The following is a 27,130-nucleotide window of genomic DNA, read 5'->3' as shown; positions in this document are numbered from 1 at the left end:
CACTTGTGCCTTGCCCTCTCCAAGGTTTCTGTGGAAAGGTACTCTGATAGCTCACCCCATGGCACACACTTACCACATCATTCCCAAACTGAGGCTCTGGAGAGAAACTTGGATGTGTCCTGAAGCTAGAGATATAATTTTTGGTGCAACTTTTCTAGACTACAAGTGCCTGTCTGGTTTTGGTCAACAGATAATACACAGCATGCTAAGAAATTAATTCCAACTACAATGCAATAATTACTTCTCCAGCTTTCAAAGTCCCCCCTCCTCCAATTTCCTCTGCCCCAGAAGCAGTTGTACCTTTGTACACAATGGTAGTCTGCAGACATAATCTGAGAGTTTGACACCCATTTGGACACTCGAAGATCTTTCTTAAAATTAACACTGCAAATTACCCCCCCAAACAGGATTAAAGGGGGGTAGAGATGCAACAGAGGTTATACACTGATTACCAACCAAGAGTCCTACGTGTTTATGCTAGAACACATTTAAGGAAACAAGAGACCCAGAATACTGAGATCAGCTGCTCAGGTAGTAACTTCACAAGCACAGCCCTAACTTAAGCTCAGCATGATGGGATCCTTTTCCTAGGAGATGAACAGAGATTAATCAGTGCTTCCTCAGCATCTACCTAAACCGGTTTTGTGTGAATTCAATTTGTTTCCTGACATTCACACACACACACCAAACTATATTCCCCCTGCAGCCTATTTGATTATTTGTCCTCAGATAAATCAAGACATTTTCCATCCTTTTTTTCAGAGTTGGGCAGACAGAAGTTCAAGGTCCTAGGGGATTAAAGGCAGCGTGGACCACTCCAGCCAACTATAAGCAGAAAAGTCTCAAGCTGTGTGTGAACTGTCAAAGAAATGAAATAAAGAGACTGTCAAAATCTTCTAGGAACGTCCCTGCATTCCCAGCACAGTCCCTCTGCTGCACTGATCAAAGGCAGAACAGTACCATAATAATCCTGATACTGTCCACAGTTCAGAGTCTATCCTGCAGCAAGTAAAGGGACATCACATCAGGAATACAGGACCTGCTCTACTCCAGCAAACAGGCTGGATGCTGGGAGGGGTTGAGCAAGAGAGATGAACTGCATGATTCCAACTCTGCTAGGCTAAGGATGGGCTACCTTACCCCTGCCCTGGCAGGTTGAACAAGGAAAGAAAGAGGGCACATGGGATTTTTCAGGCCTTATTTCTAGGCTGAAAGTCCAGGTACCTCCTGCATTGAACAGACACTGCCTTCAAACCCTGGCAAACCAACAAACCACTAATGTGGAGTCGGAGCATTCCTGGCCGCTGGATGCCACAAGGGTAAAAGCTGAGCTCGGTTGGTCACTCAGCCAGGAAATGCTGTGGGTCATGGAAATGCAGTACTCCCAACACACTCCCCCACTTGGTGACTCCTTTGAGTCACCAAGCACTTCTCCACCAGGCCTCCCCCATGGAGCCAAAACTTCCTAGGCTGGAAGGCTCCAAGTCATCAGCTGCATTGGCATTTCAGGATCATGCTTCCCCTTGGTAAGGCACAAACAGTTCTTTCCCTTTAGTTATTTCCCTAGCAGGTAACATCTCTTGCAAATTACCATCTCTGCCTTCAGGGAGAAATCACTGTCCTGTGCTAGAACTGGATATCAATAGAGAGTCAAGAGATGTGTTGAGGGTTGTGCTCTTCCCTCTTCAGCTGAAGAGGGAAAACAACATTTGTTTCTTTTTTAAACCTAAGCAAGATTAATTACAGCGAAAGTTCCTCTGTTCAGTCTCAAAAACTTTGTGGCTGCAGCTTCCTAGGGTTGTCTTCTTTGAGTGTATCTCACACCCTCTGCCCACATGACCCTGGCCCTCAGGCATGAAAGGACAGAAAAAAAGCACCTTCAGAGATTTATTCCCCCCCTCTTAAAAAACCTGAGAAGGCAGGAGCTGTCTGAGTGCCCCATTCTCCCACCCAGTGTTCAAGAAGCCCTGGATCCAGACCACGCCAAGCAAGGCTCAGAACACAAAACTCAACTTTTCTCAAGTGTTTGCCCTCCAAGACAAAACAAACAAACAAACAAAAAAACCTACACACAAAAAAGAGGCCAAACATCTCCAGGCCAAGGTTACAGATACAGGCGTGTGGTAAAACAGGCAGCTCCCAGCCAGATGACACTGGCTCAGGGTCTCAGCACCGTCACGCTCGAGCACTTACAGTGTCACTGGAAGGGTTGGGGAGGTGACAGGAACTCTCTCCTTCAGTGAGATATGAGTCCATGCTACATCAACACCGAGAAAAACAGAGCTCTGCAGATAACAGATGATGTGGCTTTGGCCACCCTGCCACCTGCATTCAACAGTCTGAAATACTGTTATTGGCACCTACTGGCCACTTGGGAGAATAAACAAACCAGAGTTTAGTTTCAATTGCAGGGCTGACAGATCAAGCATGACCTGTAAAACTCATCAAGAACAAGGCAAAGTTAAATGCTGAAGAGCTGTTCATGAGCTTGAAGGCTGAGAAATAACTGGATTTTAATAACTTCAGATTTGAAGATAAGTGTCATTCCCTCAGATAATTTGGAAGCCAAAGAGCACAGATTTACAAAACAAAGCAGCATCCCCAATTCTAAGAGCTGAGCATCATAAATCGCCATATTCTGCTGAGACCTTTGATTTAAAATAAGCCAAAATATCTGTTCCTCACTGTAAGTAAGGCCTTATGTAAGCTTAGAAAAAAATCCCTAAAAGAAGTTTTCTTCTTTATTAAAGTAATAACAAATTTATATTAAAAATCGCCTGCAGTCAGGAGAGTAAAAGTTTTCAGAGCTTTTCTTGACTCCTGAACACTTTAAAAACACTACACAACTTTAAACAGAAAGTGAAGAAATTGAGGTTAGAAGTTTACTGGTACAAATACAGAAGTGTTTGAAGAGAAACCAGGTTCCAGAATCAGGATTTGTTCTGTGTACTTTTCTCTGAATGTTCCCTTTTATGTTAGGTCTCAATGCTCAAACTGTTGATTTCATGTCACCAGGAAGGTAATTCCAGGAGCCAGACCCTATAGTGATACAGTTTTCAGCTAAGTAATTCTTCTACATACAAAAATGAAAGGAAAAAGTGTTTGTAAACTGAACCAAGATTTGTTTACTACTTTGTGCTCAATCAGATTCACACTGAAGGGGCTGCAGGGTGGAAAAGAGGCATTGAAGTTGATAGTTAATTTACTCAACTTAAGGATTTATAAACTGGAGACAAATTCTGAGGCCTCTTCTCCTGATGTCACCCCATTTGCTCCTTGCTTTCCTTCCCTGCTCTAATCCAAACACTTCAAATCTGCAAGAAAAATCGGAAAAGGAAAGAGAATAACCAAGAGCCAGTTAAAATCCAGTTCTGTAACAGAAGAGGTTGTAATTAACTAGGGTCCTAGGTGATGTTTTGTCTTCTTTGATTATCATTTTACACTATACTTCTCTGCAAAAATAAAGCATAGTCTCCCCTAAGGCACAAGCTAGCTTTATTTCCCAGCCAAGTAGAGAAGAGAAAGGTCAAGTGATCTGATGACAACAGAGACCTAGGGCAGACTGTTCCCCCCGAGAAGCCCGTGCCCAGCCCATTACTGACCAGGGGGGCTGGAATTCCTGCATGCAGCTTCCCTGCTTCCAATCACACAGCACCACAGACCACAAAGGGGGAAACAACTGATGCAACCCACGAGTTCTGCATCGTCCAAAATATTACTCATCTCTGCCCTGGCACCAAATCATTCACTCTTCAACTGAGAATTCCATGACCTGCTTCTCCCCAGATAATAAGTTTCTTCACCTTCACTTTTCCAGACCCCTGCCCTTTCCCAGCTTCTTCATGAAGCTGTTCCCTAACAAGCTTTGCCCCAAGCCTCATAATGGCTGTTACTGGAAGAAGCCCTCAGTAGTTAAGTCTGTGGTTTCTACTTCCAGCTACAAATTAATGCACACAGGCACAAAGGCACACAATGACAAAGCACGTTCCTGCCCATTAACAGTGGCTGGAAAATACCAGCCTTTCTTGCCAAAGAGTTTCTGCTGCACTGCTTTTTCATTCATTTCCGTGATTAAGCTTTCTTTCCTTTAAGAATCTTTCTACTCGCCCTTCTTGAAACTGAGTATCTCTCGGGGTCATTGCAGGGCATCGTTTCATTTTAATTGCAAGTTCAACATCAATACTCAGCTCGTATTTCAGCAGCTCTTGGTTTATCTCAGCTCCCTCCAAAGTGAATGATAATACATTGCTGTGCAATGAGCTCACATGTAGATGTAATTCAGAGTTGAAGATTTCATTGAGATATTTCCCTTACAAGTTCTCTTTTATTTTTGCCTCTCCAGAACTTTCTACCCTCTGCTGAATGGCACAGAGCAGAGACAGCTCAGAGCACAGCCAAGCTCCAAATGGTTCTCTCTCATAACACACGTCTCAACATGAGATTAAAAGGTTCCTTCTCCCTGTTTCTTTCCAGGGAAAGGAAAATAATTCACTTCTGTGGAAATCTCTGAGAGTGTGTAGCAGGCAAAGACATTCTAAACACTAACCTGGGTTGCCCAATTTATGGTGAAAGGGTTTGAAAATTAAAGGACAAATGCCAAAACACAGTTTATGAAGCTGTCTTCATACACTGGCTTGAGAAGAACAGCAAGGGACAGAAGACAGGCGTATTCCAGGCTGAAAGAAAGGCTCTGTACACACGCATCAACCAGTAGCTTGGGAGGAGAGAGGATGCACTGGAGCAGAAACTGTGCAATGAAATTAAGAGAACATTTCAAGACAGGCACTGGCAGCTGCTCTTGTTCCTCACATCACTGGGCAACTGTTTAAAAAAGACATGGCAGAACCTCTCTGTCCTACACCGGGAAGACAAACAAACAAAAAATATTAAATTCTTCATATGGGACAGCTTCCCCTGCCCCCCAGATAAGCTTATTTTGCTTACAGCAGCTGGACATACAAATGGCATTCGTTTTACAAAACTGGTCTAGTGATCCATGTTATGCATGACATCATACCAGAAGATTCACAAGATCCTCTCTGGTCTTAAAATATATCCAGCAGAGAACAATCTGCCATTGATTGAATATTTGAAACCTAATGGCCTAATAGGTTCCTCCTCACCACACTTCCCCACCTTCACTTCCAGTTCATATGGTCCAGTGGACAAAATCCACGTTTCCTTTTCTTTAGTTCAGGTTGTTTCAAACAAATGCCTTTACATTAACATCTCAGATCATTAAGCAAACGGAACAAATACATCCCTCTGCAACAGCAAGTGGAGAAAGAAGAGAGGAGATCTCTGCTTGCAGCCAGCAAGTTCTGCCTTGAATGGAAAGAATCCGAGCAAGACATTTTCCACAGATGTTCATGGAAAAACATTTCAGAGCACTGCCACATGTCAAGCCTATTGTGGCAGGAAACACTGAAGTTTCACGTGTGCAGTCCCCAGCTCATATATGAAAAGCTCACAGGCCCCTGCCACTCAGAGAGATCACACTGCACAATGTGTATGCATGCTTAAAAACTCCTCTTTGAAACATCACTCAGCTCAGAGAGATCTGGGAGAGAGTCAAATCGGAGAGAAGGATTTCCAGTCCCAGCAAGCCTCACCATCCCCCATCAAAGGGGAATCAATAAAAACAACTGAGAAAGAAATTCCTCCTAGGACTAAAAGCTTCACGTAAAACCCTTTAAGGGCTTCCTTTTGCTGAAAATGCTGCTTCCTTATTGATCCTTTCCCCACTCCAACAGCCATGATGGAAGCTGAAAATGCTGCCCAAGCCCGGGACTTCAAAGTATAGAGAAGACTGGAATACATCCTATTTTTCAAAATTACACTGCTGTATTATATTCCCTCCAGCAGTTATAGATAAGTTGTCTTGCTGTTATTCTTTGAAAAATCAGTGCAACTGACTCCTCAACAGTTTTCCTATCAGGGACAAACACGAATAAGGTACCACACCCCACGCTCCATACAGCTCAGGATTTAGCACACTAGTCTCCCCAGCTCTTTTTTTTTTTCCTTTTTTACAGTTGCCTGGAAAGCTGCACATCCCTCTTTTCCCCTGCACCTTTCCTGTTAGTGTCTTCCCTCCAATTTTGGGGAAATTCTCCCTAGAAACAACTAGCTCCCTCAGCAGTTCTGCCTTTCACCATGCCCATTAGGGAAATCCTGGCACCAATTTATTTTTTTCTGAAGAACAAGTTTGACAGCTGCTTGTGCCACAGGATGCAAGAGAAGGGTGTGATATCTGAGCTGTGCTTTCATAGCTGCTCCACCACTTTGCCATTTACCTCTGGCTCCCTGACTCAGTCTGCCTCAAAGACAGGAGGCTTCAGCACACAAAACCAAAGTAACACACCCACAAGCCATCTTCTGTCTTGTATACTTAATTCCAGATGATTTCCCAAATAATAATTCCACAGTTAGTCCATTCTAACTGTACTCATCACATGTTCTCATTGTGCCCAGAGGTGAATATCCAGCAGGGATATCTGAGTAACAACTGAAGGACACAAAGTTCATCCATCAATTAAAGAAAATTGCAGGTATTCCAAGACAGATTTTGCTACATGCCAAGATTATTTTGGGAAATAGCACTCCAGCAAACTGTGCCAGGGATCTCATTTCTTTCTTCATTCTCTTGTAAAGAATGAAAGGCTGACAGGGCTTCAGGACCATCCCTCCCCCTGCTCCAGCCCTGCTACTGGAATTCACACATTCCCAGGGCACTTCTACACGCTGCCTCCCTTTTCTTCACTCCACGCTCCAGAAATCCTATCTGGGTGAAGGGGCTGGGAGGAGAGGCTGACAGCAAAAAGAAGTCAAGACTACAACACGCACGCTTCCCTCCCTCGCATTGCTTGCGGGTTTCCCTCTGAACCCTGGGTGTCAAAGCATCCCAACAAACTTTTTGGATGGGAGTTCAAAGTGACACAAGAGAAGCAATGTTGGGAGAGGCACCAACCAACCACCTTTGTGCAGGGAAGTCTCCACATAAGAGCTTGGAGGGGAAGGGTGGGATTTGGGGCAGATTTCATTCTTGCTGGTTTCTTTTATCACCCCTTTTGCAAATACTACTCTCCCACTGTGTCCAACCCAAATATGAAGAGTAATAAGGCTAAAACTGCAGCCCACTAAACCATCTTAAGAAATTACCTAAAAACTGAAAGAAGCTGAGTCAATGTCCTCTGTCTGGCCAGCTTAGATCAAAGCTACATCTCAAAGCCTCCTGCAAAGTGACGCCCTCATTGCCAGGCTGTCCTCCTATGATCAGCCCTTGTCCTTCTCCCAGTGTGCAATGTAAGAAAGTTCAGATCTTAGGACTCACATCATCTAGAATAATTACCTTAGCTGTGGATGCAACCAGAAGTCAGGCTGCTCTCGCCTAGACACAGACACATCTCCTAGATATGCTACAGCCCATTACGACCAGCAGAATACGAGCATGAAAACCCCACCTGCTCAAAACCCCATCAGCTTTGTTTATCAAATCATGAGACGAGCCCTTCACTCATATGTGCACCAGTGTTATAAAAACAGTTCCCACTGCACTTCCCAACAATGTAACATGACAGAAGTCAGGGGGTTAACATGCATCTCTGATGATCCAAATCAATGCCATCCATCTCTCCCTCCCCCCCAACATTATATTAGGACAGGCATGTTTCAGTAGAAAAGTCTCAACAGGCAGGATTTGTTACAGCTGAAGGTAAGGGTTTCAGTAAGCAACTGAGGAACAGGATGTCCTTCTGGGTACTGAAATTCATCCCAATTTGGGGAGCTTTGTAGTTCAGCCACGAGGGACCTCTAAGGTCTTGCAGTGGCAGGATACACTTACTGAGACGGCTGAAATGTTACCCTGACCTGACCATTTTCTGCAATTACATCAACAGTGAGGTGTGCTCAGGGAATTTAATGCCATGCTAATAGAGTCTGTTTTGGAACAGAAATCCAGTTTATATTAATGTTCTTCCAGAGCAGCCGCTGCTGACAATCTAGTGATACAGCTGGCAAATGCAGCAGCCGTTGCTCCATACTGAGAACCAGCTTTGAGCCTGCAGGACCATAAAAGCTGCATTAGTAGAGAAAAACCCAGGGGTTATGATTACAGCCAATTCATTAAACATCTTTCTGTAAACAATCAATAGCACAAAGGACACAAGTACCACCAAAGAAGACAAGCACAGCTCTCAGCCGTCATACCATTTGTTCCAAAGAGCAGGCATTTCTGAGACACAGGGAAACCAAGGGCAAAGCGTCACAGAATTCCCTCCCTTTCTGGCTCAGGCACGGGGCTGCCAGGTTCTGTACCAACCTGAAGTCTGGAAGTCTATCTGGATAGGGTTGGATAAGCCGTTCACTGCCTCACGCCACATGCCGCCGCCTCCTGGAGACCAGGCGGTGACCACGCAGCGGTAGAGCCCCGCGTCGGAGATCTGCGTCTGGTACATCCTGTAGCGGAACTCGTTCTCCTGCACCTTCTCCAGGACCACCCCGTCCACGCGGGTCTGGTCCGTCCAGTCTTCCAGCCGCACCACCGAGTCCTGGTTCAGGGAGATGATGCGAGTGGTTCCGTTGGGGCTCGACTGGTCCGTCAGGGGCTTCTCGGCCGTGATGAGGACAGAGTAGCGTGGCGTCTTGATGTTCTTGGAGGACACTTTGCACGTCATCTCAAAGGTGTGGCCTGCTACAAAGAATGGCTTCAGTTTCACCGCCTCCACTGTAAGGGTGTAATCTGAAGAGGGATGGAAATAAGCAGCAAGAGAGGGTTAACAAACAGGTACGGGTATCACTGCAGCACCATTCAACCTGGAAGATTACAGACAGGCAAAGTTCCTTTTTTTGGAGGAACAAATCTCAGCACATTTATCTAAGCATGTGGACAGCCCAGAATGCTACTCAACAGTGCACACACACACAAGTACACAACAAATGTGTGCACAAATTCAAACAAACATCAAATACTCAGCAGATAATAGAATAAACAGGTTGTAACGAGACAGGATTGTTTTACTCAGGATAAAGATATTAGACAAGATTCAGAGTCCCAGTTTTATACTGGATCTGGAAGAGCACCATCAGTGATGGGGTAATTAAGGGCACTGGTGAAGTACTCACAACTAATGACAAAAGCTGCCACTTGTTGAATTGGCAGCACTTAGTGTAGTATCTTTTATTTCCCTCGAAAATACACCCTAACAGCAATCCAGACACATTCAGCCGAAAACACATGACAAAAGTTGGTGGTAACAGAAGTCTCCACCCCAGGCATTCCCCTACAGATTTACACACACCTCTGCCTGTGTCAGATTTCCCTGCCCTTGCTTCTCATACATTTACTTGCATACAAGCCTACCAGAAGTCTTGACATGTCCCATTTGACATCAAGAATTCCAGTAACACTCACTGCTTACTTTCCTTCCATTCTCTACTGGCTCCTCAATCCAAAGAATCCCTTAATTATAGGGTTTGGGAAAATTATACATTTCAGAGCACAGCTCCAAGACACACCAAATACAAGCTCACAGTAAGAAACTGAGAAAATGAGGAGTGACTGAAATCAGAATCAGATAAAAGGAAAGGGAGTTGCTAGTTTCCTGGCATTGTGATGAAAAGACACCCTGTACATCAAGGTTCTTGTTAAGGAAGGGAGGGCTGGGGCAGAATTCATAGAAGTAACAGTGTTGCAAAAATACAGCCAATCCAACTCTCTGGACTTACTTTGCTGTACCACATTCTCCCTTCCCTCCTTTATTAAAAAGTGTAGGCCTGTTAAAAAGCTCCACAGAACCTCTTTATGCAAGTTGAAACTTCTCAGGAAAAGGGAAATAAGCAATGGTGAGACCGAAACATATTTCCCAAAATTGAACTTAAATGCAGTAATATTTATGTCCTCCCCACAAGAGCACCAAGACACTTGTCAAGATTACATTTTGCAGTGTTTTGCCTTCAAGCAGCAGTTTTCACAATGAGTAAACACAGCCCACAAGATGAGAAACCCGGTATGACAACTTTAAATCAGTACTGTATAAAGCAGATCACAGTACAAAGCTATATAAAGAAACAGCAGGAGCAGTGAAGGCTGAGATGCTTCTAGTGGTCTAGCTGAGCACAGAATTATTTGATACTCCACACCAAACCCCCCTCACACTTCTACCCACTAAGAAGTGACGATACAAGAGCTGCACATTTAGGCGCTCAGGGTACAATCACAAATGAAGCTGTATAGAGTCAGTCATTCTCCTGTCCTTTGTGAAAAGGCTCATCAGATACCAGATTCCAGGCTTCAAATCCATTTTTTTCCTCCTGCATCTATGAGACTCTGATATTTCCTTCTTCAGTATTTAGGAGCCCAGCACAGATCAGCTTTTCACATCGTTTTAGGAGTATAGTAGGCAATTATATTTTGTCCCAAAAGCAGAAGCATAAACAGCTAGTTATACTCTTCTGGCACATATTGTTGCTTTCCAGGCCATATGAGGAAGCTCTGGGCAAAAATCCCTCCTTATTTAAATGTTCTTTATGTTGTTGATCTTCACATCCAGAGCACTGTGTGCTAGACAACAGAAAAAAAATCTTACATTTGGTCTCTGACATATGTGCTTAATATTAAACACCCTCACATGTTCAGAGTAGTTCAGCTACAGCTGAGATAACTCTCCCTACTAGCTGGGCTTCAAATACCTTAACTTGCACTATTCCCTGAGGCACAGGTCTGGCAGCAGCAGAAAGGGCAGCGTTTTGTCCCCAACAAGGGCAGGACAAATTTTGTTCCTAGATATCGTTTATGGGTTTTCCATTTGAGGGCAACAGCAAATGCTTTTACTAAGTATTTCTGCTAAAGGAAAAAGAGAAAGCAGTGGTGGGTAGCATGGGACAACAGCAGAAATGCCATTGGTAGAGTTTGTGGGAGAAAACAACTGGGGCCCAGAGATGCAGCTGGAGAACAGTTGATAGAGTTCAAAAGGGTTAGAAATTAGGATGCTGAACAGAGAACAAGGAGATATGTTCTTATGACAGTCCTTTCAAAGCATTTTTCTTCCTTTAAAACCCCCTGAGATCCTTTGTTTGAATGAACACACAAGGCAGGCACCCACTCTTCTGTTAGACCATAAGAAATTGAGAACAGAATAGAGAAGGGGACACACAACCCATCACATACAGGTGCTGAATATTTCTTTTTGCAACAAAGTCAAAAAAAGATCAAAGGGATGTTTCTGTATGTGCCATACTATTAGAGACCTGCATATGTAGGAAAATAAAACAGCAACAACAACAACAACAGGCCCCATATCCTATCAGCTAGAGAAACCTGGGTCATAATTCTTAATATTCTGGTTCTGTGCCAATATTGTTCTCCTTCAGTAACAGCAGATGAAATGTAATTAGCACTTCTTCACACCCACCTAGAAAATCATGTAGCTGTCTGTGTGTAAGAGTGCACATTATGAGAAAGAGGGCAGGTCAAAGATTTGGCACTTATCTTAGAAATAACAGTAATCTGCTCGGAAAATTAAGAGGAAAAGGAAAGTATCTTCATGTTTCCTATGTTAGCAGAAATTACTCATCAGATCTTGCAGCATGAGATGAGCCAGAGGGGACAAATGAATGTTTTCTTCCAAGAACTGCAGCCTAAGGTCTCATTTCTTATCTTCTGGGAATTGCCAAGGCAGCAGTGTGTGTCTTGACCGCTACTCCACACATTTGCCTGTCTGCATGCATGCCTGAGACTCCATGTGGAGTCTCATCTCCTTCTTGTAAAGCTCCACGGATGAAAAGCACAATAGAACACACTCTGCCTGGTTATATACAGGAGGCTGCGATCTGCAGTTTACTCTGGAAAGCAGTAAGGGAAGAGTTCCTAAGTAAACCATACCCAAAGCTTGGGCACTACTCCAAGACAGAGGGCTAGCAACAGGAGAAATTCTAGCCAAATGACTCAAATAAAATTTGAGTAAACTGTACTTTGGAGCCTGGCAGTGCAAGCTTCTGCCTTCCATCGCTGGCCAGTCCAAGTGGTTAAGCCACACTGTAATTCTCCTGTTGCTCTTCTACCACAAAGTGTGTGCTCAGCTTCAAGAGCACTTCCTGGGTAGTGACCAAAACCAGTTTTCACCTAATCCACGCCAGGCAAGTTTCTAGAGAAGTCCAACAGCTACAAGAGCAAGGAGACTTGAGAAAACAGCAAACACCCTCCCTGCGGTGCTCCGACCCCAGCTGGAAAAGCAGCACAATGGCCAGGGCTGACAGCAAACTCGGAGCCTCACAGCGCTACTTGAGGCTGCTGACAAGAATCTCAGTGTTCATAAAGGCCCCTTCATCCCCCAGTGCACTAAGGAGGCTGCAGGTACAGGAATGCAGCAGACATCACGGCAGTGACAGCTCTGCTGTGGCGAGAGGAGGTGGCTGTACGACACCCTGAGGTACAACTGCAGCCCCAGCAGCTCTGGAAGCACAGCAGGCACACCAAAGCCTGCACTGTAGCCTTCACCTGGACACATCAACTACTCATGGACACACATCTGGCTTCAGGAACTCTTGTCCCCCAGACTGGCACATACACACATCAGCTTAGTGCCATGGGGATTTCTTTGCCCAGGAGGAGCTGTGTGTCTGTACCACGCTGTGTCTGATACATGTGCAATGATAAAGAAAAGTAGGTGGCAGAAATACTATCTGTTCTCTATTTGCAGGACTGTCTGAGAGATTAAGGCACCCTTGCTCCCAATTAAGTGTGATGGGAGGGCCTGGGCAAACATTTAGGACAAGTAACATTATGTTAAATACAATTATTTTGTAAATTAAAGACAAAAGTATTAACAAAACCCCAAATAATAGTACCTTTGGGATTTGGAATTTCAATTAAAAGATAATGTTCTCTTCTGCTAAGCACTCCATGCAGATCCAAAGTTGACAACACTGGTTTAGGAAAAAAGCATCGATTCCACGTTCCACTGCAAACAGTATCTGTGTTCTAAATGTAACTCATATTCAAATAAATAAATAAAATTATCTTTTCGAATATAAAACTTTTTTCCGTGTTGAAAATCATTTACAGAGCTAGTCAAAAAAAGGGTTCCTCCGTTCCTTTACCCCTTTCCACCAACCGGAATTTGTACTCTAAAAAAGCAAAACATAATACAACTGATGTTTTTAATTTCTGAGATGAGACAGAGATGCCTTCTTTGTCACCTTGGCAGGGGAGAAAGTAGAAAAGGGGAAGAAACATATCAGGCAGACTATGTCAAAAACAACGGTGATCTATGATAGCAATTGGCTGCATTTGCAAAGCTGAGTAAGCAGAAAGATGTGTGAGCATTATTGGTCCCTGTGGAATAAAATAGAAAACAGAGACAATAAAACCCCAAGTTCAAATGGGCAAGCACACAACTTATTATACAACGCACAAAAAAGGGGTTTTGACATCTTTCGGTGATGTTTACATTTTGAATAAAGGCTCTGAACACCCCTCTTTGCTGAGAGACCCACAGACACAATATAAACCCATTTCTCCTTTCTCAAGAATTCAGAACAATTGTTTTCAAAGTGAGATTTCTCCAACCTCCTCTCCCCAAAGCACTGCTCTAAAGTCAACAAAGGAGATGCAAGCAATGAAATAGATGGAAGAAATGCCTCTGTATAGGCATAAGCTATCCAAGGAAGAGGCAAATTTCTGTTCTCTCCTTAGGCAAACACGTGGGAGCCTGGCTGCTGGCTTTTATAAGCACTGGGAGCAGTTAGGGACTCAAATCACCAGAGATACTTGTCAAAACAACAGTCAGAGAGCACAGGCAGCAGCAGATTAACTCCTTCATAGTTGCTGGCTAACAGCACTGGGCTCCCAGCCGAGTCTGGAGCTCACAGGAATGGGATGTGATAGGGGACAGGGCACACAGGGAGAGGCATCTGGGGCTGCACTGCTGAAGGGGGAGTTGATGGGTGGAACACAAGGGGAAATCAAACCTTTATTTCATCCCCCCCACCTCATATACATATAACATTCTTTTTCAGGAGGGAAAGGTTTTTGCAGGAGAGCTCACTTTCACGTAAAAAATCCCCCAACTCCAAGTTTTGCCAACAGAATGTACTTTTCAGCACGGGGACCATAACATTTACATTTGTGCTACAAAATTAGCAGAGTTTCTGGCACAAAACCAGAAACGAGGGAATGTTCACACCTGTCACGGTTTGTTTTCCTTCAGAAATGTCAACACAGGCTGAGACTTTTCAACTCCAGCTGGTCTCTGTAGCTGCTCCGACGGCGACGATCCATTACACTGGCATGCACATACACACACTCCGTGTTGTGGCATAACACTGAACTAATTGTGACCAACGCTCAGCATTAATGAGACTTCTCAGTCCTGCTGGAGAAGCCAGCTTCAGGGGTAAAATTAGGAAAAAAAAAACCAAAACAACAAAACAAAAAAAAAAAAACCCCACAAACCTAAAAAAAAAAAACCTTTCCCTGGACCACACGGTTGGTCTGGAGATGCAGGGAGTACTGAGCAAGCAGCCCACCACTTCTCTCTCCACTGAAGCAGAATCACAGCAGAAGATTTCCTGGGGATTATCCCTAAACAACTTTAAAATTATTTCAAATTGCTTGTCTCTGAAATACAGTTCTCTGCCTGTGGATATCCAAGTTGGACTGTTAAACTAATCTATTAATATAAATGCAGCTTAGCTAAGCACAGATTTTTGACAAAGGCATTACATCCTAGGTCATCCTAACCTTTCTGAGGCTGTCCAAGACCCTCTTGCATGACCTCACTCTCAGCCAAAACAGTCTCACTGTACAGCACATCCAGGAAACACAGATCCAATTTTAAACCAGAGTTAAGCAACTTCAGGTAACTATTAAGCTTCTAAAAATGCTCCCAGAATAAGTTCAATACTGACTAGAGTTAGTTCACTTCTGCCTAAAAAAAGGTCAAGATCCAAGCAAATCACTAAATTACTTTGTTCAGCTACCCACTTATTTTTTTGATACTCTGGTAGTACTATGTCCATGAACTTCTCAGAACTGCCTTCTAAACATGGACTTACAGAAGAGAAAAATAAAACCACAACTCTCAACCTGTCAGGCAAAGAAGGCAAACTGACATTTCTCTTTTTACCTCGGTGCAACCCTGTTGTTAGCAGCCAGCTACATCCTAAAGAGACCAAAATACTCCGAGCCACGAAAGTGGGCAATGACCACAGCAATGCTGCTGGATGCCACCCCTGCCTCTTCCAGCCCAGCTCCTGGAAGTCTCAGCAGCTTGATGGAGTCTTTTGATGGCGTCCCTTCCTTTGCACTTCCACTCCAAACTGCTGCATAAAACTGGTAAAGCAGTGATGTAAAATGAAAGAGCGATGTAAAGTAGTTATTCCCCTCCACAGGTAAAAGGCCTTCACACAAGCTGACAGTGCTTTTAAACCTTCATAAACACAGAACTCCATTTCCAAAGCCCATTAGCAGGCCTTCTGTGTGCTAATGCTAAAGCCTATTCTCAGCCACCCAGGTGCGAAGTTCCTACCTTGTGTAGCCCAGAAAATGTTGACAGGTGTAGAAGCCACATCTTTGCTCTTCACCCAGCTGTTGTTGCGGTGCCTACTCCACGCCGAGATGACACAGAAATAATCCCCTCTGTCACTCTCTGAAGTCCACTGGATTCTCATACTGAAGGTGTGAGCGGACTTTTTGTAGAAGATTATTTCCCCATTCTGAATTCTCTCCCTGCCCCTGTCCCCAAGCAGCAGCGTCCAGTCTGCATCCATCGAGGCCAGGAGCTCCTCTGCCTCCACATCGTCACCGGGGAGGTGCTGCCTGTAGTACCAGGAGACGGTGAAGCGGATGTTGGCTTCCGTGTCCTGCACATTTGTGATCCTGCAATTGAGCTCTGTGGGGTCATCTGAAAACTTGGGTGTTTTAGAGGCGTTCAGGAAGACGTCATAGTCTGGCTCTGCAGGAGAGGAAACACAGAAGAAACAGGTGAGAAGCTACAAGTAGGGAGAAAATGGCAGAATTCATTAAAAGATTCACTAACTTCTAACATCCAGTTTTAGCATCTGAGCTAGGAAGCCATGTGCCACGATACGCACTTTTCTTACAAGAACTTGCACTCTGGTTCTCAGTCTTGCACCAGTCTGACACAGGCACCCCTAGGTCTGCATTTTCAAACAAGACATTCCATTTCATAGGTCTGGTCACAAAATTTCAGAAAAATCAGGACTAATAGATCTTGTTGAGCAAAATAATTCCCTCCTTTAGGCCTGCCCCCAAGAACCCACTTGTGGGTTCAATTTCAACCCAGCTAGCCACTTTTTGCACCTGTCAAATGCCTGGGGCAGCCTGCAGCAGGACACTAGTTATCCTCTAGCTTTGGACTGACCAGAGACACCCCACTTCCCCAATATCTCTCCAGGGTAAGAGACCATCTTCCATCTTGAAATACCTTCCTTTCCACACTTAACCATCCCATTGTGTCTCTACAACAGTTTAATAATGGTAAAAAACAGCCCTTTAAAAGGCAAACACTTCACCCACCCAGACACCCAAGCCAGGAGACAGGGAACACAACGGGCACCGGCCACAGGCAGCACGAAGAGCTGAACACAGTAAATTTCAGTGGTCAGCAGTTTAAATTCTACCTAGGTCAATAAATACTAAGTATTTCTTTATTTCAAGGATAAGAGTGGAAGATGTGTAGATCAGAAAAAGCTTCACAGTCTGAACAGAGAAGTATGTGCTGCACAGCTGTGAGGCTGGAACACCTTATGGTGGAAAATCAGTGCCTGAGTTGCATGGGTTAAGAATGGGGCTGTTGTATTTAAATCTGAAATAGCTGGCTGCCCAAAGCCTAAAAGCGATAAGAGAGCCGCATGACTATTTTCTCTCAGACTACAGAGATAGTAAAGGAAAAAGATTACAGCAACAACCTCACACCACAAAGGAAATACATATTTATTTACTAGTATTAGAATATTTTTGTCTTGCTGCCTACTATAATTCAGAAAAATGACCAGCTTCCCAACTGTTTGGCCAATACTCATCACACGGCTTTTACAGCCTAACTGTATTCAGCACTCTGTATTTATTTCCTGTTTTATGTTTTACTTGGCGTTTTGCCCTGCTAGAAACAATTAACTGAAGCTATAATTGGGACAAAGACGGCAATCCAAGGCTAAAACTTAGGCTTAGCTCACCAACGAGCCAAGATAATAAAGCATCTTAATAGAACTGCTGTGGAAACTCTGTGTGCATATGCACTTTTGGACTTGAGATGCAAAGGATAAAAACAATTGTAGCAAACAAGCTGGGCTGCTGCTATGTCAGCCAGCAGAAAAGATCTCTCACCAGTGTCCTTGCATTTGCAAGAACAAGGGCATCAATACACACCAGACCCCAGAGAATCTGGTAATACTGATGGTGAGTTTCTGTCACATTAAGCAACATAAAATCATAAAAGCACTGCTTACAAAGCCTGTGGTACCTACTACCAGTGAGCATGTGGAGATTTCTGCACATTTTCAGGGGAAGTAAGGCAAAATAATAAGAAAATGCACAGCATTTTGCTACAACTAAAGCACAGGTTATTAACAATGGCCAAACCCCACTTTTGGTGTAAGGCCCCTTAGATCCTACAGCCACACTGCTCTTCCTTTCTCATTCACAAGACTAGTTTACTCCAGGGCCTCACAATGTACTGCTCACACTCCACGACTCTCTTATCATTCCCCCTTTGCCTCCCCTTCCCCTCAAAAAGAAGGCATTCAAGACCAACTAATATTTTCACAGCAACAAAGAAAGCAGATGCGCTTCTCGAGACAGGGACACAAGAAGGAAAAAGCTGCGAGAATCCCAAGTTCTTAGAAAATCGCTTGAGGTTTGTTTTATTTGTGGGCAGGGGAAGGACCCTAAGAAGAGAGTTTTCTCTTTGATAGCACCACTCCAGACAGGCGCTTCACCCTGACAGACACTCAAATAGAGGATTTAGCAAGAATAAAAGGCTGGCTGGTTAAACCTCATTCCTCCACTCTGTCAGCTGTCAAAGAACAGCCTCACTGACAATTCAATGACTTAATACTCCAGGAGCTCTTAACTTCCATTAAGGAGGAGGAGTTGGTGAATTCTGGATGCAGTTGAAAACCTCAAACGCCAAAAATTTATTCTGCTTTCCCTCTCCCTAGCAACCAAGCATCTGCATCTGCTGAAAAGCAGATTTTATTTTCTCCTGTTCCCAAATAATGCTACATTGGAATGCAAAGAGTAAAGAGTAGTCCTGCAGTTACAGGCACGACAACAGAGCACACGAGCACACAAGTGCATCCGCACACACATGAACACACGTGCATGACTGCACACACACACACAAGCTGGGGAAGGAGGGAACACTCACAAGTTAAATGTACAATGTGAATGGCTGAATGAGGACAGGAAATGAAGACATTAATCACTTGTGCACTTCTAGTACACATTACAAGTGTACTTGGAGACGGCCACGGCTCAACTGCTCTGCACAATGCTAAAACGCAACATTTAAAGTCATTGTTGATGGGATTTAACCTTATGGCACAGCCTTTTATTGCTGAAAAACAGGCTCTCTATATGCTGGCCTCATTCAGCACTTTCATGTTGGAGGAGCTCTGCCTTTGTAACTGGGCAGTACCACCAGTTTCTCATGACAAGAGGATCTGAAAGGGTACATTGAAGGGGTTTGGGCCTGGATGCTTGCATCCAGTCAGAGCTGGGAACAGGCACCAAGCACTACAGCTCTGCCAGTTCACATCCAGCTTCATTCAGGCTTCCAGTATCACCAATACCTTGCAAATTTTAGCAGGTGCAGATACCTTACCTACACCATTCTGCAACAACATCCTGAGTTTCACTGCCTCTAAATTAAAGCTATTATCTCCCCAAGAATAAACTAGAGAACAGATTGGGTAGGCTGACATATCTAGACCTATCTGTAAAACAATAGGCCTTTTAAGAAGTTTTACTGGAGTTTCATTTTTAGTACTTCTCCCAGGTAACTTTACTTCTAAGGATATAATATATGTGAGAGAGAGAGACCCCTACATATTAGACAACAGATGCAAACAAGAGAAACATTTGTGCAGGAGATATTCTGCAAGGTCCTCTCCCTTTCCTGACGGGGCCAAGGATTGAGGGATACATTACCCATGAAGTCTGACAGGACAATCACTCACCTAGTGCTGTCACCACCACACTGACTGGTGCAGAGGTCCTCTCCACCACCTTATGCCAGCTCCCATTGTGCAGTGGTACCCAGATAGCAGCTTCACAGAAGTAGTAGCCAGAGTCCTCCACGTCCACATCACGCACCAAGAGGCGATAGGAGTTCCTGTCCACATGGCTGAGGCTGATCTGAGTTGAATCGCTGACAACAGAATCGTGGTCCATGCTCAGCAAGAGCTGAGCATCTGACAAGGTGTCATCAGGTGATGTGGAAAAATACCACATCACCTCTGCTTGGAAAATACCACTTCTGTCTGTTGTGATGTTGCATGTAAGATCCAGGGAGTCTCTTTCGGTCACAGACACATTGCTGGTTGAGATGACCACATCTAGAGCTTGGAAAGAGAGACACAAAAATTCAAACGAAAAAATATTTTTTATCTGTTACTTCTAATAGACATAGCTCACTCTAAGTTACCCAGAATTTCACATTCTATAACAGGAGCTTCTGAAAAGGCTCAGTAGCCCAACCTTCAAATGCCTGTTGGATATTGAGCCGAGTGATCTATTACAAGGGCATACACATTATCAGTCAAGCAAGGGATGTGTGATGAGGGCAGAGGGGAGAAAGGGAGGGAGAACAGCATTTTTATAACCCAACAGCAACTGGTCCATGAAGGCTTTGTCTCATCCACAGTCTGCACATCACCTTTGCATAGCAGGAAAATGTGTACAGGATTTTTCAGTCTCACAGGAGGGTCAAAGTGTTTGGGGACTATGCCTTAGAAGACCAAGCATCTACAGAAACTGGAACTACATTGGAACTCAACATGGTTCCTGTTGACATTTTTGAGCTCCTCGAACAGAGCAGTTTTAGATGAGAAGCAGCCATAGCCACACATTGGAGTCCTGACTGACCTCAGGTGTGCTGCAAAAGCATGAAATGGAAGCCAAGAGAAGACAGCAGTAACTCCCTATACTGCTGATCTCTCCACTTACTGCTCAGAACAACACACACTGGGGACTTCAAAGCCACACCAACAGCCACTCCAAACACACTTAGCAACCACTGGCCAGTGAATATTTTTAATGTACATATCACATATGGTCACAGGCAGCATTCAAACAGGACCAGATACAGAATATTCGAAGAAAACCATGGAATCACAGTGTCACACCTGTCCTCACTTGCTCTACACTGCCTGAAGATTAGATCTGGGTCTCAGTGCAGCACCATTCTCACAGTGTCTAACGTAGTTGCTCTTAAAGTCTCCACTGAGGCCAGTGGACAGGGCTGCTACAGCAGTGGCTCTTCTCAGCACGAGCAAGAACAGAGATACCTGCTTTAAACCAGCACCCGTGTCTCTGCTGAGATTAGTGTCTTCTGTGTAAAACCATGTTCTACTACATCATAATTCCCCATCTGCATAAACTTCCTCGGACTATCATCTGGAATGAGACACAACACATGAAGGCTAGAGCCAAACTGAGTAGTCAGAACTATTGCCAATAAAACCAAGCAATGCTCATCCTCACCCCTCACCACCTGATAACACCGAGCAGTCAAACTGTACAGAGGACAGCAGGCCCCACCTGAGTGCTGAAACCAAGTCCAGATGAATCTCTCACCGGGACTTGCCTCGCTGTCTTATCATGGGATTGGAATCAGCAGGAAAGCCTAGCTAATTTAACAGACTAATACCAGAATACAAAATAAGACTCATCTGCAAGGTTAAGAGCAGCAATTCTCCAAGCAGCATTTCTGTCTTCATGAAAGTGATGGGCATTCACAATCTGGCAATATATGCACATAGAGGGACCTGGAGAGAGTTTACCCATAGGCATATAACCATTTACATCTCAAGTTCTTTTAGCATGCAAGTGCAGAGATTTCAGATGTCAGCACAAGATGCTCTTCAAGTCCTTCTACAGGATGTGTATACAGCATTTTGCTGAAGTATAACCTATCCCCTTTAGCATAACTTCAAAAAAGCCTTCATGCCCCTGACAAAGTGCCAGTACTGCTAATGACTGAGCTTAAAATGAAGGCAAAAAAAAACCCAAAGGAAAACAAACAAAAAACCTCCACAACAAACAAACCACACACCCAAACCACATCAAAAAACTGTACCACTACTGGTCTTGGCCAGCCTCGTGCTATTTTCAGCCACTGATTAAAACCCACCTACTTAAACCACACATTGCAAAGGTGTGACAAAATCCAGAATTACAGGCCTTAATTAGGTAAGTCCTGTGTCAGCAGAGAGCCCCTGCAAGCTTTGCTGTGCAACAGACACCCTGAAAAAGAGGGGGCAGATTGATCCTGTCAAAATTCACACGCTAAGTACCACCAAGACACTAAAACTACATCCAAATGAGCCAATTTAAAAAAACACAGACTTTTGGATTCTCCTTACAGTGATTAAGGGATTACAAAAATTAAAAGATACCCTTCCTGTCTGAACAGTTCTGAAATACCGTGATAATCTCATATTTCTGAAGGACCATCACTGCCTGTTTTTCCACCTATTGAGTGATAAGGTGCATCACCCCCGCCCTCCCTCCTCCAACCAGCAGTGATAATGCTAATGCAATCAAGTGCTTAGTGCATCTAGTCCTAAATCTGTATGGGCAGGGATATCTGGATACCCTCAGCATAGCACTGCATGTATTTTTGTCTCCTTAGCCAAGCATGCAATGATGTGTCTAACAGAACCATTGCTGTCCTAGACCCCTGCCAACACAGCAGAGCAATCAGATCAGTGATAAAAATCATTGGGTAATTTGCCCTGTTGAATTATCACTGCCTTCCTCCTTTCTCTTGATCTTTCCATGCTATTTTAATAAACAGCATACAGAAAAGCTTCACATCTATCACTGAATCACAAGCCACTTTCACAGGAGAAGTGCAGCTGTTTAGTGCTACAGAACCCTGTTTTAATAAGAGAGCAGAGGGAAGGCTTTGGGCGACCAGGTGTTAAATACAAAGTTTATTTTGGAAATATAAAAAACCACGAGCACTCTGAAGCGAACAAAGGAGCAGATAAATTCTGGGTCTAGGCATCTAAGAGGTTCCAGGCAAACCTTCCATGCCATCAACCCGCGTTTTCTCCAAAATAAAGCTAGGAAAATTAAATCATGGATGTAAACAGGCCAGCCACCCAAACAGCACTCCAGGTTCTGCTGGATGCACCCTCATCACTTCCTTCAGCTGACCCCAAAGCAACAGAGTCCGGACACAGCCCAGCGCTGCAACTGCATCCCACCAGGAACACTCACCGGTCCTCTGGATTGACACCGTGGCGATCTCCACGCTCTTCTCCTGGATCTTCTGCCAGGAGCCATCCGCCCCTCTCACCCACTCGCTCACGAGGCACCTGTAGGCCCCGCCATCCGCGGAGGAAGCCTGGGACACGGACAGGCGGTACGTGTCGTTGGCCCCCGTGTCCAGGCGGATGTCCCCGCTGCGGTAGCGCTCCTCGTAGCCGGGGCCCGGCTGGAACTTGCCCTCATGAGTCAAGGAGAGGATGTCCCGCCAAGAGGATCCGCTCTTGACCTGCCAGGTGACGTGCAGGTGGGTGTGCTCCGGGGAGGTGGTGATGGCTGAGCAGCGCAGCTTGAAGGAGTCGCCCTCAGACAGCCGGAGGGACGTCGAGGAACGAGCTTTGGAACCGCTCACGGACAAGCCATCGGAAATCACTATTAGAGGAAAAAAACAACAACAACGACAACAAAAAAAATCAAAAGATACAAGCATCATAAAACAGAATCGAGAAGAGAACACCCACAGTGAGCTGTTCAGATGTGAGGCAATAAAACCACCACAGAGCAACACCTTGCCAATCATTCCTTCTTCCACACATAAATATATTCCAGGAAGAAGAAAATTCAGCTGAAAAAGCACTAAAGGAAGAGCTCTGCTTTAAACAAGCCAAGAAACGAATTCATTTATCCTTCCACTCACTTTGCAAGACAAGAATTCATTTATCCTTCCATTCACTTGAGTTTCTCATCCAAATGTTATCATTTTGACTATTCCCATACAAAACTAATCTTGATATTCATGTGAGTAAAAGATAAGACACAGGAAAAGAAATACTGTCCGAACTTAATGCTGAAAAATGCTAAGCGATAGAGCAAAGCTAGAACAAGACTGTAGTATCAAAATGCTAAAGGAGAAAAGGAAGATTACCTCCTTCATACAGAAAGATCCCTAAATGACACTAAAACTGAGAGAGAAGACAGCCCATGTTTTTTACCTGAACTTAGCTTCTCTACCCAGAGCCTTAGGGACATGAAATATTTGCAGACATCTTCAGAATACTCATCACTTAGTGTTTTATTTACACATTTACTAGACAGAAAAAAAGAAAAGTGGTGTTTATAGTAAACAGCCTCTCTTCATTTCTTCCCCTCACTTGCCTTTTGCTATCATATTTCCCAATTTTAAATTCTGGCTTTAGGAGAATTAAAGAGGAATACAAAGAAGAAGAAAGAAAACCAAAAATCACAATGATCATAAACAACAGAAAGGTCAACATTCTTAAGGGTAATCAATATCAAAAACAAATTTAAAGCACACCTCACTCTTCAGAAATACCTTTCACTTGGACCTCTGCATCATAATTTCCCTGAACGGTGGCATCAGTGCTGGGCGTGGAACATTTGTATCTCCCTTGGTCAGCTGGCTGGATGTTCCTAATCACAAGTTCCACAGCATCGTTGCTGCTCCGTCTCAGTTTGATATCCCCGCGGCCCACGCGTTTTTGGTACTCCTCAGAGGTGAAGGTAGAATCCCAGGTACTCACTATCCGCACGAAGTCAGCCTCCCGGGAGAACTCCCAGTCAAAGTTCTGTTCACTGGGCCCGTCATAGTCACTCACGCTGCAGGGGATCGCCACCTCCGTGCCCACCACTCGGATGAGGGGACCCTTGGGCACTCTCACAATGCGCCCTCTGCAGAAAGCTGGGCAGGAGAATAAAGAATAACACACAGTCAAGGATAAGCTTCAACCAGAAAAAAAAAAAAAAAAAAAAACACAACAACCAAAAATTAAATATGCCCAGGTTGGTCATCCCACTCTGCAGAAAGCAGAAACTAGTAAGAGCAATACTGCCCATTAACATTTAAATTTCACTGGAGTGGGAGCCTCTAAACACACCATTTTTAGTGTGGGCAATCGTTTTTCACTGCTTATTTAATACCACATGAGGTCACAAAATACTAACAGAGAGAAAATTGTAAACAGAAAAAAAAAAGAAGATAATTAACCATAGATCCAATGGATAGCAGTTTCTCAACTACAAGGCAAGTGCTACGTAAGACGTATAAACAACATTAATAAGTGGTTTTCATTACTACAATGAGGGCATAATCTAATCAGGAATTTTTATAAGACTTCTGGTGATACCATTAGAGAGTCTGAAGTAGGAAATTAATTCTCCCCTAGATTGAGGACCATGAGAATTTTAAGTTGACTGTCTCCAAGAATGAGTACAGTCACAGCTGCCCTGAAGGGTCAGGGCTTCTCTCGCAAAGGTGAGATTCCTTGCCCTCCAAATTGATTTAAAAGGAAGAACTGATTATAAAGGACACAGTTTGCTTGAGTGGATTTCTGCATCCACAAGTTTCCTCTTTGGTCAAGGCCCAGAACCTGGGAGCATGAGCAGAGCAGGCTCCCTCCAAAGCAGAGGAACACACAGTGCTCAGACCGTGTTTTCTGGTCTCACCAGAAGGAAAGGACAGCAGCAGTTTTCTGCAGAAGGCTGGCAAAGCAGTATGCTGTGCTCCAGGCAGAAGTGTGAACCACTTAAACAAGCCAGAGGACCTGGCAAAGACACAGCAAGAGACTCCTCTGATTTGGCTCTGTAGTCCAGAGAATAACCCCGGCAGCTGCATATGGATTTTGGCAGGTCCTTACTTCTCCAAAGAGCAAACAGCTTTGATTCATAGTTCCAACCAGAGAAATCTCTCAAGAGATGAGTACTACCTAAACTCAGCCTCCAAACAAGAACAGCTTGCTGCATCCCACCACCTCCACACCCATAGCAAAATATTTTAGCAGCCAGGTAGAACAGAAGCCAGAACACTGAAAGACAAATCTTCATACAAACAAGCAGACATCTAACAACACCAAAAGCAATTGGACCAAACAACTGCTCTGAGATACCACAGAGGAAAAGACAAATTTAAACAAACAATCCCCCAACACACAAAGTACAGCATCCCACATCTGCTACAATTCACCAAGTCCATTGGGAAAGCCACCAGCTAGTGACATGAACACCAATATATTTGCTGAGCCTTTCCCTTCTATCGCTGCACATCTTGCTGTAGATTAGAACTCCACTTGCTGGCTTAGGCCTATCATGCCAATGGGTGTCCAAGTGTGGGCAGAAGAGCCTTGTGAACAGAAACTCCCCATGGGGGAACCTACTATGAAGCACAGCTTTTCCCCTCCAGAGCAGTGTGGAGAAGGATGTGTTAAAGAATAAGATTTCTGTGGGCATTTAAAAACTAGACAAGCAGCTGTACACACTGAACATAACTGCAAGAGAAAAAGCATAATTTTATTTGCAGCTACAGTTCAGCAAGCAGTTGAACCAAGGGCTGACAGTGCCTTTACGTCCCCAGTTCAGAACTCCTACCATGCTCTTTACTTTGCAGGCTGTTCACGTGTACAGGCTCAGTCATGATAGTCCAATTTCCTCACTGCCATGACCTTCTGTATTCAACATTAGTACTTCATTAAACTTATTTGTAATGCAGACTGGGGTTAATCTCCTACCCCTTCTATCCCTCCCAGAAGACTGTTATTATATACCTGATCAAGTGATTGACTAGTCCTAATAAGGAAGCTGGACTTTGTTGCACCATTCACATGTGCATTGGAGAGGAAAACCTCCACTGACAACGTATTGCTCCACAGACAGACGTCTTCAAGGACACATCTCCTAATCCAAGCACCACACTAAAAATCACAAAATCATCCACACAGCAAAACAATCAACAAAAAATAAAGCAAGCTACAGGGCTCTGATACACTTCCTCACGAAGTCTTAAGTTGCATTCAATCCTTCAATTTATCCTCTTACAGAAAGCAGTAACAGCAGCAGGTAAGCTTTAAAGCCTGACAGTCAAACCAGCTTCCAGCAAACCACTGTGAGAAGTCAGCTCAGGATCCTGACTGAGGGCACTCTGCAAACACTGACATCTCTCCAGAAAATACTCTCTGGTGACACTAAAACAAGCAGACAACACTGTTCTGCACGTGTCTTCAGCTGTAGACCCACATACCGTGCACTGCACTAATCCAATCTAGAGGTGACAAAGGCATGACTAATGTGGCAAGAGCTGCACATTTGTGCTTGAGATTAGCACCGACAGCTCAGTTCCTCTTCTTCCAAGGTCACTAAAGACCCTTTGACACTAAATGAAGGTAGGGGGTGATTAGCACCTTCCTACCAAAAGGCAAACCAAAGGGAAAGACAGGAGCACAGGGAGTCCTCACCAGATCTGTAAAGCCATGACTATCCCCTTCCCCACAGCACAATCCCACAAGCAATTCCTGCTTAACCCAGGGCTGGAAGTAAGGCAGTGGAACAGACTGCAGGAGAGAAGAGGGATGAGGTGTAAGAGAATTTTCTACTTTCCAAACAATAACATTTCTTATTGCTAAGATAAATCAGGATTGTCGTAAGGCAGGAACAGAGGCAACATCACCAAACATGAGAATGAGAACTTCCTGCAGAGCAGCTGCTCTGCCCTCCCCACAGGTGAGGAGGAGTGTGCACAGGGTGGTCACTCCAAGGGTAAGCTGCATTTCTAAGTGACCCAGCAGGCTGTGAATTCAAGGTTCTGCCTTTGGTCCTGCAGCAAGGCTATCCCCAGAGACTAAACAAGGTGTTATGTTCTTTGCTGTGCATTCGGAATTAACATTT

General features: G+C 44.3%; 1 protein-coding gene across 1 annotated transcript in view; it reads right to left on the bottom strand.

Moving 5' to 3' along the window:
• The window catches only part of PTGFRN (prostaglandin F2 receptor inhibitor), a 65,797-nt gene that overhangs the window by 13,305 nt on the left and 25,362 nt on the right, over positions 1 to 27,130 (bottom strand). The window contains exons 2-6 of the mRNA XM_066206732.1: positions 23,790 to 24,155; positions 22,469 to 22,888; positions 19,201 to 19,584; positions 15,528 to 15,953; positions 8,321 to 8,740 (exon numbers count right to left, since the gene is read on the bottom strand). Of these exons, the coding sequence (XP_066062829.1) occupies positions 8,321 to 8,740; positions 15,528 to 15,953; positions 19,201 to 19,584; positions 22,469 to 22,888; positions 23,790 to 24,155 (2,016 nt within the window). The remainder of the gene's footprint in view (positions 1 to 8,320; positions 8,741 to 15,527; positions 15,954 to 19,200; positions 19,585 to 22,468; positions 22,889 to 23,789; positions 24,156 to 27,130) is intronic.

The sequence above is a fragment of the Chamaea fasciata genome, unplaced genomic scaffold, assembly GCF_029207755.1.
Source record: "Chamaea fasciata isolate MVZ Bird 193981 ecotype frontalis unplaced genomic scaffold, bChaFas1.0.hap1 SCAF_2, whole genome shotgun sequence".
Taxonomy (NCBI): Eukaryota; Metazoa; Chordata; class Aves; order Passeriformes; family Sylviidae; genus Chamaea; species Chamaea fasciata.
The sequence above is the reverse complement of the archived record's forward strand: the minus strand, read 5'-3'. Positions and strand labels throughout refer to the sequence as shown.